Below are 15,010 nucleotides of genomic sequence, written 5' to 3'. Positions count from 1 at the left end.
TTGTTAGGCCTGTTATGCATTAATGGGGGCTGTTGAGGACAAATATAGCCTACACTATTGGCAAAAGTTATTGGCAATAGTATATTACTGCCTTGACCCCCATATGAACTTCAGGCACATCCTATTCTTAATCTATAGGGTTTAATATGACGTCGGTCCACTCTTAGTAGCTACTGTAACAGCTTCTACTCTTCAGGGAAAGGCTTTCCACAAGGTTTAGGAGTGTGTTTATGGGAAGCACATTTGCACATTTGTGAGGTCACACACTGATTTGAACGAGGAGACTGGCTCTCAGTCTGTCTAATTCATCTCAAAGGTGTTCTGTTGGTGCACAGTCATGTTGGAACAGGAAGGGGCCATCCCCGAGCTGGGCTTGGCCTCTTAGTTCCAGTGAAAGGAACTCTGACTGATTCAGCAATGGGCAATTCCATGTGCCCAACTTTTGTGGGAACAGTTTGGAGATGGCCACTTCCTGTTCACACATGACTGTGTAGGCTACTAGTGCACCAAGCACGGTCCATACAGACATGGATGACAGAGTCCTGACCTCAGCCCAATAGAACACCTTTGGGATGAATTAAAGTGGAGACTGAGAGCCAGTCTCCTCGTCCAACATCAGTGTGTGACTTCACAAATACGCTTCTGGGGAATGGTTAAAAATTCCCTTACACACACTCCTAAACCTTGTGGAAAGCCTTCCCTGAAGAGTTGAAGCTGTTATAGCTACTAAGAGTGGACCAATGTCATATTAAGCCCTATATGTGTTAAGAATAGGATGACTGAAGTTCATATGGGGGTCAGTGCAGGTGAGCCAATACTTTTGGCAATATAGTGTATATCAATCATGCTCACAACAAGTCACAAAATACATCTTTATTGTCTGCGGTTAGCCTACAGGCTGCTGTGGTTCTTGAATCACACTTTGCTGGTCCTTCCTTCCTTCCTTCCTTCATTCATTCATTCATTCATTCATTTATTCATTCATTCATTCATTCATCTATCCAATGCGCTGTTATTAATTTATTCTCTATTCTAAGTTCACTTAAGGTAGACCATTCTCATGCCGAGAAGACACACACATACACTGGCCTCCAGGGCAGGCCGATCACATTATTTTCTGTGATTTGTTTAATGTTTTACTTTTGACGTAATAGACAAACGTTCAAAGCTGGATATCTGTATAATTTGCTGATCAGTCTGTTTTGGTGTCTAGGCTAATGACAGTGAAGTCAACGTTTATGATAAAATATATATATATATATAATAATAATAATAATATTAATAATAATAAACATGGGCTATAAAAGGCCTATTATATTATTTCTATAGAGTTTATTATGTAATAGGCGACCTCTATAGGCCAATAGTATTTGTTATTATTATTTTAGCCTTATTTTCCCATAGCTTAGTTGTAGGCCTATAGGGCCTATGTGCCAGAATACTAATTCCTGTAATCTAAACAGTATTCCCTTAATTATTTGTCCCAATGCGTCTACTTTAGATCTTTTTTAATTGAATATGTCATCTGCCTTTCTCAGAATAAGCTATTACGTCAGGCCTAGAATTTTGTGGGATATCCCCTCGCACGTCCATGCAGACGAAATTGGGACGGGCCGCTCACGTTCTCTCTGAGTTTGACAAAGGCATAACGGGCCATTGACAATACAGGCGGAGTCTGCGGGATACCCGCTCTACTATGTCTCCATCGGCCTGGGTGTGGTTTTCAAACTCAGTTCCGTTAGCAGGAAATCAAGCTCTGGGCTAACGTTACCACTTCGGCGTGAAACAAAGCATAGCAAAACTCGTAATTTTGGACTAGATCGTTCTGGGGAGGGTTTAAGTTCCCACTTTTGGGTGGTGATAGCCGACTTTTTACGCTTCTAGTCATCCGATGGGAAAAAGTTTCTATTTTTGTTGACTCCATTGTATCATTTTAGTTGCTGACATCAGTGAGCAGAATCAGAAAAGACTGACAAAATGCCGAAGACGGTAAGTTTAAAGATATATTCTGGAAAACAGTTTGATCGCTCTATTTGTTTAACCAGCATTTCATTGTTTGTCTCTAAAATTGTATTGATGTGATTATGCCGGGGGCACATGAAGCTTAGATTTTGATGCGCGAGGCAGACCGTCCTCCAAACTTTGCTAAAAGTTCTGAAATAGGCCTAACAAGGCAGAATTTTCATAGTGAAACACTCTGATTTTGTGGGCCTATCATTTTACCGTAGCTGGCGTATTTTCTTATTGTTATCACGATAGCCTTCAAATTGTCTATTTATAACAAGCTGTATTTTATACTAGTTCTTCCTTAATCCGTATTTAATGAGTTTCTGATGTTGCCTTTCTCTTTGTGTTGCCTGTAACAATGTAGACTTTTCTTATTTTTGTTTCAGTGTGGGATAGTAGCCTAAAGCTTGTTTTGTGAGTCTAAAACCGTTACTCGGTGACAAGCAAAGCGGCTGTGAGAATCCCCCTATCTCAAATGTGATTGGCTCATTATTGTGAAGTTGAACGAGATGAGTCAAGGAGGCTACAGACTGTTCTGCCTTGCGAATGGCGGACAATCTGGCTTTCATCAGAGCTACTCTGTCTTTCATCGTTTACTAATCTGGCATAACGAGGTTTAAATGTGCTTAATGAATTAGGCTTAACTTCCAGCTTTGCACTTGCTTAATGCGAGTGATACTCCGGAAGGAATTTATTGCGCAGCACCAGACAATTTTCCATTAGGCTAGGCTACAACTAGGCTACGTGATGGCTGAATTTGCAGTAGGCTAGTGAAGATGGGTAGGCTACGCGTGTGCGCGCGTACACGAACGCAGCCTACACATACCCATGCGCGTGCCCTGACATTTTGTCCTGTCCACTCCCAAATTAAAATGTTCCATAGGAAATTCTCATTGCCCGGGGTAGATCAGCAGTGTATGAGCTGTAGAGATCTGTTCAGTTTCGGTTTAGTTAGAACAAGTCAAATGCCCACAGTTTTCACTTACTTGGCAGAACAGGCCTAAACTTTTGGAAATCTCGGCTTCATCTTTTATGTAACTTCCTCTGATGTTGATAAGAGGGTGGCAAATTTATGTCTGATCTAGTCAGCTGGTGAGTGTGCTGTGTTTGCTCAAGCAGGGATTGTCAACGTTTTTTAGACACAGGAAGCAACAGGCCTGGCCTAGCCTAACCAGCCTGGTCTTGAGCCAAGGTCACTAGGACCCATTGTCAGAAGCTGTGGTTTTTATTTCATTTGAAAAGCTATTTATGATTTCCCCCCTGGGGATGTGGCCTCTGCTATGTAACAGTGCAACAACTGTTTCATATGCAACTGATGGACACAATGCTGAAAGCCAGATAGTCATGAAATTTGATAGGTGAATTTGAGCAAATGAAGCCAACTGACAGTAAATGGTCATGCGTAAATAGCGCATTTACTAGTGATCCAGTTGATCTGGGCCCTGGTCTAGTTCCAGAGGGTAACCATCTCAGCACCGGTAGTTGTTGTTGTAAACATGAAGAGTTTCTTACCGTAGTCACTCTTTGTCTGAAAGAAAGTGTTCTCTTTTAGGAACACACGCCAACTCTTTTATTCCCCTTCTTTCTCTCGCTCTCTCTATCTCTCACTCACTTACACACACACACACACACACACACACACACACACACACACACTAACACGGAATTGAGCGTACGTTGAAAAACAGAAGTTCAGTAGTTCAGTTCAGTTTAATCTGGAATGCGACAAAAAATGTCTGTTACCTGTTTGACCTGTGCATATGAATAACTTTCTATTGAGCAACTTTGTATTTACAATACTGTCTGTGTAAAAGAGAGACAGACAGACAGACTTAGTATGCAGTGCCCATAGACCCTTTAACAAAGTAGCTGGTCATAAGAACCACTTCTATTAAAGGTTCTAATTTTACAAGCAGATGTTCCAAGAACTTTTTATTTGTTCACATTCAGATTTACTGTTATATCCTGGCAAGAAGGCATATTAAAAGACCATGCAGTGAGTGGTATTGTAACTGTCATGTATGGGGTCACACATAGGGCTCAAGCAAAGGAAAGGACTTGGCTCAGCTCCTGTTTGGTTGGTTGCCGCCATTTCTCAAGAATCTGTAATTTAGTGACTCAAGGTTTCTGAGCTGACGTCAGTTCCTCTAAGGCGCCATTTCCTGGCTCTGTGCTTGCCTGACGCTGCCTCTTAAAGCCTTATTTGGAGTTGCAGAGTCTCAGAGAGACTGCCGGCGCCCCTTCCTTTTACCAACGTTCTCTACCCACACTCCCCTACTGCTGCTTATCCCTGTCAGCCTTCTCCCTCTCTCTCTCTCTCTCTCTCTCTCTCTCTCTCTCTCTCTCTCTCTCTCTCTCCCACGCTGGGAGCCAAATCAAAGGACCCCCACCACCAACACCCTCCCACCTCACTTTTCTGTCGTTTACCGCAGTCATCAAATAACTGCCTTTAACAAGGCCTTAAGCATCCATGCAGTTAAGCGGCTGGTAAATTAGCTGCTTGATAGCCTGTGGTAAAATGAATCATGTAGCCCCAGCCTTGATCCTCGGTTAGTCCCTGCCGTCATATTGCATTCAATGTGTTAAGCTGCGACAAATATACCATTTAGTCCTTGCTGTGGAGTTTTGAGGGGCAAAAATGTTGCTCTGGAATTTCTGCTTGTCATCACGATGGTGTAGATGTGACAGTCAGCACACAGCTTTCTGTTGGCGTGAGTCTCGCAAGTCAACAGGTTATGATTACAGTACAAACATGATTAAAAGCAAGGGTAAGTGATGTTTGTAAATTAGCTAGTTGGGTGGGGGGGATTAGGCGAGGTAAAGCCGCCAGAGGCTCAGACACAGCAGACTTTAGCTGTTTGTAATAAACTTCAGCCAGAGGTGGTACCAGGCGAGAGGGAGAGAGCATTCCACTGTTAGCAACTGGTTTTGTTGCTAAATGGAGGACAACTACCTCACCAACCTAAAATGCATCTTCTGTAGACTGAGAAGCTGTGAGTCATCCCTTCGCCTTCTGTCTTTGTATTTCGTGCTGTCCCTCTGTCTCAGAGTTTGAAAATAATGCATGTAGATGTATGGCTGTGAATGTTAGACATACCCTCTTTGGTATCAACATTTAGTGTCTGCTTTCACTCCCATATTTATCTGGTGCATCAGCTACCACTGTGATTGTAATTGCTGATGTTGACATTCTGGTCATCACTTCAGGAAATAAGTGGAACTGAATGTTGCTGTGCATGAATGCATCTAAAATGTTTGATTTGCGCAATAATGTTTTTTTCACTGTGGTTATAGATAGTATAGAGAAGGATATCTGGATGTACTGGATGTTTTTTGACAAACGTTACACCATAATCATCATATGCTTTGAAAAATGTTAGACACAGTAACATAGAATATACAGTACATACTGTACTTTATGCATGGACTGCGAAAAGAGATTACTGGACAACATTTATGAACAACATCTTGTGTGCATACTTCCTGTAATTTTTGTTCTTTTAATGCCTTAGGGTCAAGTGATTTTCACTAATCCTTTGCTGGAAAAAACTAAGAATTTCTGTGAAGGCTGCTGTGTACAGCGCTATTGAAAAACAAGTTTTCCAGACAATTTATACTGTCGAAATACAAAAAGCAATCAACAGAAAAAGAAGCAAAAGACACATTTAGCCAAAAGTGGTCGATCCAGCCTTGCAAAGAATAACCTCCTCCAGACCCGTGGCATTCACTAGATGGTTTCATTAGTCTATCAGGTGCTCTGAGTTGCTGCTTGTTGAGGTGTTTGGCCTTATTATTTAGAGCATGTGCTCAGTGGAAAAACAAGGAATATTTTAAGCGGCTGATTGGACCAAGCACTCAAGATGTGGAGAGCTCTATTTTGAGTGCGGTGAAGAGGTTGTGTCTGGGAGAGGAAGAGCAGCGCCCAGGTGCAGACTGGAGCGATGAGAGCTCATTTCTCTGTAGCAGCAATTGAATGAACGGCCACTAAGAGTAAATTGACATAGTATCTGAAAAAACAAGGGAAAGTTAATTACAAATATTACTTATTTTGCTTGTGCTCATAAGATTAGATGTTTCTCTATGCCAGTGTACTTGAGCAAAATTATGCATTTGTTTTACAATGACAGCACATCTGCATCTGCTTTTGAGAGTCAGACACAGAGAGACCAGCAGGCATATTGAGCATTGTAACTGAAATGTATGACAGGAACTGTAATCTGGGTCAGTGTATAGGCCTAACTTGTCGTGCTCTCAGTAGCTGTGTGGTTTGAATGTAACATATCAAATGCTTGGTGGTTTCCAACAGACAGCTTGAAACTGTCACCACTGTCGAGAATGTGATGGATCACATAGGCAATACTGTTGAGCTCTGAGCTCTGTTGGGGGACATATATGCAGTTAGCTAGCAAGTAACCGTCTTGTGACACAATTTGTATTAAAAATGTGCTGGGTCTATATCAGCAAATTGATTAATTAAAACATGGGCTAAATTTGGCCGCCAAACTCATGTATTAGATTGTCTGGGCTTACTGTGTTAAGTGTGGAAGCCAAAAATGTGCTTCTGCTTTCCTCTCCCAGGGAGTGTCCCAGACAGGGTGGTCCCTCTGGTGCTTACGTACACTAAAGTACACATATGACATGTTCAAAATTCGTGTCCAAAATATCGTGTTTATCAAGATGGTAGACATCCCCCAGGGCACACCCACGGGGACTTTTAGGGAGATTTACCATAACGGTGCACATTAAAAGCAACATATTTTTTTTTAAATCCTGGTGGTTTTTTGAGAGCTGTTCATGGCCAGGTTTATGGAAGGAAGGTGAGGTTTGGTGATGAAGGCGTCTTCATGGAAGCAGCCCCTGTCATCTCCGGGAGGCCCAGGAGCGGCAGCAGTTGAGGGCTGAGCAATTGTTCCTAAAATAGAAACGGCAAAACACACAGCGTTCTGCGCTTGAGGGACACACCCTTACACGGCAGAACTGTGCATTCTTGGTTCCTTTTTCATGTCGCCATGAACTATTTTTACCCCAAGAAGTCACTTCATGCACAAGCTCTCTTGACGGGTTGCCAAAGGGCCCAGCGAAGCAGATGAATGCTATGGGTGTGAATGGGGATCTGTTGGAAAAGGCCACGGAGAAGGGGAGTGGGAGAGAAGGGATGTGACAATATGGAAAAAGTATCAGGGCTTAACAGAGAGCCAGAGCAGCTTCACTGGCTGGCTCGGCGCAGACGAGAAGTGATTGTTTCTAGGGAATGCCGTAATGGTGCGGCCCGTCCAAAAATCTGATGCAAGCCCGTCGAAATAGCACTGGGCAGGACGGCCAGGGCCCATTATGAATCACTTACTGGCCTGGAGTGGATCCCAGGAAGTCTGTAACATATTAGGAAGTTAGTGTAGTTCCTTGCTGATGTGTCATGTAAACGGTGTCAATTTGTTTAAATGCAGAAAACTTATAGATAATATAGACTAATAATAGATATCGAGAATATATATATATATATATATATATATATAGATAGATAGATAGATAGATAGATAGATAGATAGATTACTCTCTTTATAGTCTCCAGTCAGTCTCCTGTCTTCAGTTCAGTCCCTTCTTTCTTGACAATTTGGGGTATTGTAAGAGGCTTAGAGCACACCCATGATATGCATACAGCTGTCCATCTCACACACACTGACGTCCATGGTAACTACAAGTGAATGGTAATCTTGGTCAGGCCCAGTGAGAATTTAAGTGACAGGGATGAGATAAAAAAGAAAAGTTGAATCTGCCTGAGGCATAGGAACGGTGAACACCAGGCTGGAGAAGGCTAAGAGGTGAGAAATGAGGGAGTTATCAGAAAGAGGGGAGGGTGGAGGAGGATAAAGAGAAAAGGGGAAACAGGGAGAGAGAGGGAGAGAGAGAGAGGCCCTGCTTACACAAAGGGGAAAGAACGCGGGCGCTAATCAGCATCACAGCTGGTGAATAAAGCAGTGCATTGTGGTTCCAACAGGAGGGGGGGCCTCTGCCCGGCTCAGCTATTTACTGCCCCCTCCTCACACACACACACACACACACACACACACACACACACACACACACAGCCAGCCACAGGCACACAACACACACTCACAAAATGGAGAATGCAGAATACTCAGATATAACAACAGGCAAATATACAATGTGCATACACACTGTTGATTGTGGACTTATATTCTATATGTACACCAAAAAATATTATTTGATGGTAAAGAATATTAGTGATTAAATGTTGACGCCCTACCATGCGTTGTAGGAGTGAGTTGGAATTGTGTTAACTATAGGCTGCTGCTCTAAAATGGCTTCTTGTGTGCTCTGATAGGACAGTGATGCATGGCTTACAGGATGTTAACTCAACAAGGGCAGTCTGACTAAGTTGAGAGGATGTGGCAACTTCCTGTAGTAAGAGAGAGAGAGAGAGAGAGTGAGTGAGTGAGCAAAAGACAGCACAGGAACTCTGAAGAATAGGAAACATAGCCTACAATAGTCACAAACAGATTTAGCCTCACAGTCTGTCATGGTTGACAGCAGTGACATTCTTTGTAGTGGAATTTAATCCTTAACAATTTTTTTCTTTGTATTATTATTATTTGTTTGTCCTCTCAATCTCCCCACAATCTGTCTATCTTTCTCTGTCCTCTCTAAAACAAACATACTAGCACAGTGCTAGTGTGGTCGCTCTGTCCAGTCTCTCATTGTGTTTCCTTCAATTGTCTTATCTCTTAACCAAAAGTTCCACAGCATAATCAATCATGCTCCCATCGTGGATGAGTTTGACAAGCTCTCTAAACCTCCCTCCCCTTCTGCGCTTCCTTTGAAATCCATTTAACCCTGTGTGTTTGTTACCACCATAAGATTTAGATTTGCACCACAAAATGTACAAACATTGCACACGGATATATGGTAGACCATGGGGGGGATATGGTAAGCTGAATTTGTAGCCAAGGTGACCAAAAGTCATTTAGGTAAAATGTCTAAGGGTCAACGGACACAGGACCTGTGGGTCCGACCACTCCTGGACTGGAAACAACAGCCTTAGCAGCGTGCTTATTCTCTATGGCAACACATTTCCAGCAACAAGCCTAAAAACTTCAAAACTTGTCAGAGGCACACTGTAGCGATTCTCAGGCTGCAACAACGTTCAGACAATTGTGTGTTTCTCCTCTTTTATGATTTTTTTTGGGGATATCTCTGGCTCTGCAACATATTTAGAGAGCTATAAATAAAATAAGGTTTGTGAGTTACCAGTAGGCCAACAGTTAAACAAGGAATCAGCTTGGTCACTGTTGTCATGTCAACAAGCTGGAGTGTATCCCATGCTTTCAGTCATCCAATCTCAGTGGAAATCAGAGAAGACAAAACAAACAAACAAAAAAAGCTCATAGTGTTTGTTTGTGGCGTCAGTGTCTTACGTGTCTCCTTGCTCTATTCCAACAGATCAGCGTGCGTGTGACCACAATGGATGCGGAGTTGGAGTTCGCCATCCAGCCAAACACCACAGGCAAACAGCTCTTTGATCAGGTGGGTTTCAGCTCCATCGTTTAACATATTTATGAACTGGCATCATATGAGAGCCATTTACCCTCTTCAGTTGGATGGTTGACTGTCATTACACTATCATTATTATTGCGACCACTGGTAATAGCATGCTGCTACTGTGTTATTACCGTTGTTGTCTCAGTGTGTATCCGTGCAGGCTTGACTCATGTTCACCCATTTGTGATCACATGCTGTCACAGATCGCAGTGGTACATCTAGCACTTAAAGTCTGAAGCTCTGCCCATCCTGTCATTTGGGGGCTGATCCCCCCTTAATTGCCTCTATAGAAAAGCAGAGATCATGCTGTTACATTGAACATACATATTGTTCAGCCATGGACTTGTTTCTCTCCCTTTCTCCAGTTGTTTTTCACCTTCTTTCTCTTGCTGTGAAAATGTGTGACATGGTCTATCAGCTGAAATGCCATTTCAAAATGAGGGTGCCCACTTGATAACACCAGTGACATGCTGCATACTGTGTACTGCTGTTGGATTGGCCATTTGTCTTGTGTTTGTGACCAGTAGTTGGCAGAGGTGTTTAGCTTGCTTCTTTAAGTTCATTTGGGCAGGGGCTTCTTACAGTAATTTCCCGCACATAAGCCGCATTGTGTATAAGCCGCAGGACAGTGTTTTATGCACGTTAAAAGAAACAAAACCATATTAGCACCATATTAACTGCCCCCCTATGTTAACCTCATAGCTGAAGAAATTTTTCAAAATCAATGTTTAAGCCGCGGCTGATAGTCAGGAAATTACGGTAATATTTTTTACCTTGGATCTTGGCACCTTATTGGGATTATAACACCTCCTCCTGTGTATTAATGTACTGCCTGTATGATTACATCATTATGTTAATTTATCATTTACGAGTCTGCCTGTTATGTTTGCTAGCAGATCCGTGAGTAAGTAAGGCCATTAGGGAACAGTCAATTAGTTCCAGTGATAGGTGATTTAAGTATAATGGCTGGTGTCATGCAGGTGTTTTTGAAAGCATTTAATTCTAGCATTCACTTGAAACTGAAATCTTACAACTGTCTCTGGGGATATTTCCTTGGCCAGTCCCTAACAGAGGTAGTCAATCCACCCAGGGAGGAATGAACTCTAGGGGCTTTCTGATTGATTGTTATGCTTGTCAAAATTGCATAGGGATATTTTGGACTTAGAGCGTGTGGTGAATCAATTTCACTCGAGCTCTGGAAACCATAGCCAGTGCTGAGAGGAAATGCATGATGATTAGGTTAGCACGGAGGAGCTCAGTTCATCCCTCCCTCACACATACTGTTCAATTGAAAAATTGAATTTCGAATGGACGTGATAAAAGGGAAACCCAAGGGTGTGCTGCTGTAGTCTGGCTAATGAAGAGGCCAGAGGAGGTGGTGTGTGTGTGTGTGTGTGTGTGTGTGTGTGTGTGTGTGTGTGTGTGTGTGTGTGTGTGTGTGTGTGAGAGAGAGAGTGTGTGAGTGTGTGAGTGTGTGTGTGTGTGTGTGTGTGTGTGTGTGTGTGTGTGTGTGTTGGTGTGTGTTAGAGTGTGTTTGAGTGTGAGTGTGTTTTATGTGTTGGTGGGAGTTGGCGCTCAAGTTAGTTATAATCAGTTTATAAATATATGATCTGCTGCATGTGTGTTTTTAACTTCACATTTCCAACATTCCAACATGTCTGCTCTTGTCTGCCCAAGTCTGTGTCAAGCTGCCATGACAAAATAAAAAGAAACAAGAATTACCACAATCCTAATTGTCTGTTTTGGAGTACACTTTTCAACTCATCACTTAGCTTCTTTAGGGAAATCTAATTGGTGTCAACAATATAACAGTAATTCCACAATGTCATTGCAATTTAATGTTTTAATCATATTCACTCTTGTCAGCGCACCCCAGTCTCCCAAAATGCTACACATTCTCCTTGACATAACAAATTGCACTGGCTTGGCTGTCAGTTCTCAAGCTGCGCTAGTGCTCAAAGTGCAACTAGTTCTATTCCTTTCATGTTGTACTTGCATGTAGATGTAATTATGCTGGTTTGCTAGTGCATGGTCATGCACGCATTCACGGTGGTTTATGTGGTTTATACCTGTTTTTGATGTGGTTTATACCTGTTTTTGATGTGGCTTATACCTGTCTTAGGTGGTGAAGACGATTGGTCTGCGAGAGGTGTGGTTTTTTGGGCTACAGTATCAGGACACCAAGGGCTTTTCAACCTGGCTGAAGCTCAACAAGAAGGTAAACAAGCGTTCTTCTGAAACAGTTAAAACGTGCGCGGGAGTCAGAGTTGTCACGGTTGATTTGGAGTGCAATACATCATTGGCAAATGTCTCTGATTAAAACTTAATTAGTTTTTTTGTCATGTCTCGACACAACATGTTTTATGGGCAGACTGCGGACATTCCAGTCTTCCAGTCGAGGCGCATGTGTGAACCGTGTCTCGTTATGAGTTACTGTCTTCCCTCATTTTGGCGTTTCATTAAATCTGGGCGTATACTCAACGGTTGTCACATTCATCAAAACAGGCAATTGTCTCGGAGACGTCTAATGCAGGCTGCAAATTACACTCTGACTCTGGAGCAAGAGGAAAGCAGTGTGACAGGCATTAAGACAGACGGCAAATATGAATCGTCTTAAAGTTGTTTTATCGTCTGACCCCAAATCCTCTAGGTCACGGCTCAGGATGTGAGGAAGGAGAGCCCGTTGCTGTTCAAATTTCGGGCAAAGTTCTACCCTGAGGATGTGTCCGAAGAGCTCATCCAGGAGGCCACCCAAAGACTCTTCTTTTTGCAGGTGAGCTTCAGCCTCCATGTGTTAGACGGTTGATCAGTGTTGTGTCAAAGCTGTGGTGTGTCAGTTTAGTTTTTAGTTTGTGATGTGTACCATGGGTTTTTCAAAATCTAGTTAGAAAGATCCTGAGCTTTTTTTTTTAACCATGTTTTAGTTTTTTTGGAAATTGTAGAAAAGGTTAATGTAAATAAAAAAGAAATAAAGGATCACCGCACACCATTGGACTACACTTTACTTCTGTGCAACGCGTTTCGCAATGCGCTTCCTCAGGCTCAATCTCCAATAGACCTCTGAAGTTCGCCTACAAAAAAGCTACCATCTTTGCCCAAATAAGGAGATCCGGTATCTTGAGATTTTTTTCTATGGGAAAATAACATGGGGATTTTCAATTATCGCACCTGTTCGACTCTCGCGGGGATGATGACATTGGAAATGCAGACGTTTTTCGCTACGCAGTTTTGTCCACTGCCGTCTAGTGGATACTGTGATCTTCGGTTGGTGAAGACGGCACACTTTGATCTTTGCTACCCCAGAGCTACAGTAACTTACAATGCAACTTGCCATAGGCAGTTAGCTTCAATTAACTCCCGGATCTCCTTATATGGGTAAAGATGGCAGCTTTGGATCCTTTTTGTAGGCGAACTTCAGAGGTCTATTGAAGAGACACCACATAAATACACACACAGGTGAAAGATAATTAGCTAACCAGTGTCATGGGACTACTCTCCTTCAATTAACAACTCCAGCTGATCATCCCAATTACATAATCAACCCATTGAATCCCCCTCATATGCACATATTCACATCACACAAATTACATGTTTTGCATCTTTTCAATCACACAAATTGTAGGTTTTGCATCTTTTCCCTAGATATCACATCTCCATATCACCACATAAGACATAGCCTACACACAAACAACAATTGCACATGAATGAACACATCAATTCATATCCCTGGTTAACCCTTTTCCTAAAAGACTCCAATTACTTATGGGTGGAAGTGCATACATGTCAAGGCACAGTCATCAATAGACTTTAATACACATTAAATTCATCTCACTGGTTAACCTTTCCTTTAAAAAAAAACCCCCAGAGGGATTACATTGCCAACCCAAAACAATTTTTATATGTCTCAAGTACTCATTGAAGTACAAAAGGAAAACATTTGTTTGAGTCTACCAGTTTATAAGAACATATCCTTTTGTATCCATTTTCCTTCTGTACTTCAAAAAGGTGATCCTTTTTTTCTTCTTTTATCAATTGTGAACCTGCAAGTCACCAGCACCCAACGACCCAACTTAGTTGGCTGTGCAAGGGGATTTGGGATTTTTTGCTGTTAATGTAAATATTTACTTTTTTATAGACCATGGCATTTTGAATCTTCCTGTATTGGGTGTAATTGGTTGTCCTACGTGTATATTTTGGAGGCGTGGCTGGCCACTTTTTGTGCTGAGGGTGTCTCTGGTTTCCTGGGTGGAGCGCTGTTGGGAAGGGCTGGGCAGAGGTCGTGCAAGGCCCGCATCTGCAGCCAGGGCTGCTGTTGGGGTTGAGTTTGTGTCCCACTGATAAGGCTGACCCCCCCACCCCCCCCATCCCCCAGGTCAAAGAGGCCATCCTGAACGATGACATCTACTGCCCGCCAGAGACAGCTGTTCTGCTGGCCTCGTACGCTGTGCAGGCCAAATACGCAGACTACAACAAAGACGCCCACAACCCAGGATATCTGTCTGGCGACAAACTGCTCCCACAGAGGTATGGAGGGACACATTTACTCGGGATTGACGATTGGCAATCAGCGTATAGGAATATATGAATGGACCTTTGGTGTTATTTGAAACACCTATGCATAATTGCATATAGTTCATGTATTTGTTTGTTTGTCTGTTTGTCCGATGTATGTTCATTGTTGTATTGTGTATTTCCTTGTTTTCCTTGTTTGTAAAGCGACCTTGGGTATGAGAAAAGCGCTATAGAATATAAACGTATCATTATGTATTAAACTTGCTATCACGCATCATTCACAGACTATTTAAGAGATTCAGGCTATTTTTGTCAGGCATGTCCTCCCACACGTCAGTTGACGTGTAACTGCATTAAGGTAATGGTGTATGATCTCTGCAGGGTGCTGGAGCAGCACAAGCTGAACAAGGAACAGTGGGAGGAGAGGATTCAGGTCTGGCACGAAGAACACAAGGGCATGCTCAGGTAACACACACACACACACACACACAGAAAGACACTCACACACAGACACTCCTCTGGTCTCTTTATCAGTCGGACTAGAGCAGCACGCCCTTGAATCTTTTCATCACTTCCACTCGATCAGTCACACACTGGTGTACGCTTATAGACTTGCAAACACACCCATACACACGCAGATGTGCATTTGCAGCAAGCACACACCCCTCACACGCCTGTACAACATTTACAGACATGCAATCTCTCTCACTCTCTCTCTCTCTCTCTCTCTCCCTCTCTTTCCTTCTGTCACACACACACACGCACACACACACACACACACACACACACACACGCACACACACACACACACACACAAACACGCACACACGCACACACACACACGCACACACACTCACTCTCTGATATTGTGTTATGGTCAGATTTGTTCCATCTGATCCCTCTCTGGAGCTCTCTCACTCCATTGTCCGTACCC

General features: G+C 42.7%; 1 protein-coding gene across 1 annotated transcript in view; it reads left to right on the top strand.

The window, feature by feature from the left end:
* The first annotated feature begins 1,718 nt into the window (after nt 1-1,718).
* msna (moesin a) overlaps nt 1,719-15,010 on the top strand; it is a 21,158-nt gene continuing 7,866 nt past the window's right edge. The window contains exons 1-6 of the mRNA XM_062537087.1: nt 1,719-1,989; nt 9,466-9,549; nt 11,687-11,782; nt 12,215-12,337; nt 13,937-14,088; nt 14,458-14,541. Of these exons, the coding sequence (XP_062393071.1) occupies nt 1,978-1,989; nt 9,466-9,549; nt 11,687-11,782; nt 12,215-12,337; nt 13,937-14,088; nt 14,458-14,541 (551 nt within the window). The 5' untranslated portion in view covers nt 1,719-1,977. The remainder of the gene's footprint in view (nt 1,990-9,465; nt 9,550-11,686; nt 11,783-12,214; nt 12,338-13,936; nt 14,089-14,457; nt 14,542-15,010) is intronic.

This window comes from Sardina pilchardus, chromosome 5 (genome assembly GCF_963854185.1).
Source record: "Sardina pilchardus chromosome 5, fSarPil1.1, whole genome shotgun sequence".
NCBI classification, from domain to species: domain Eukaryota; kingdom Metazoa; phylum Chordata; class Actinopteri; order Clupeiformes; family Clupeidae; genus Sardina; species Sardina pilchardus.
This window is presented reverse-complemented; position numbering and strand designations above follow the sequence as displayed.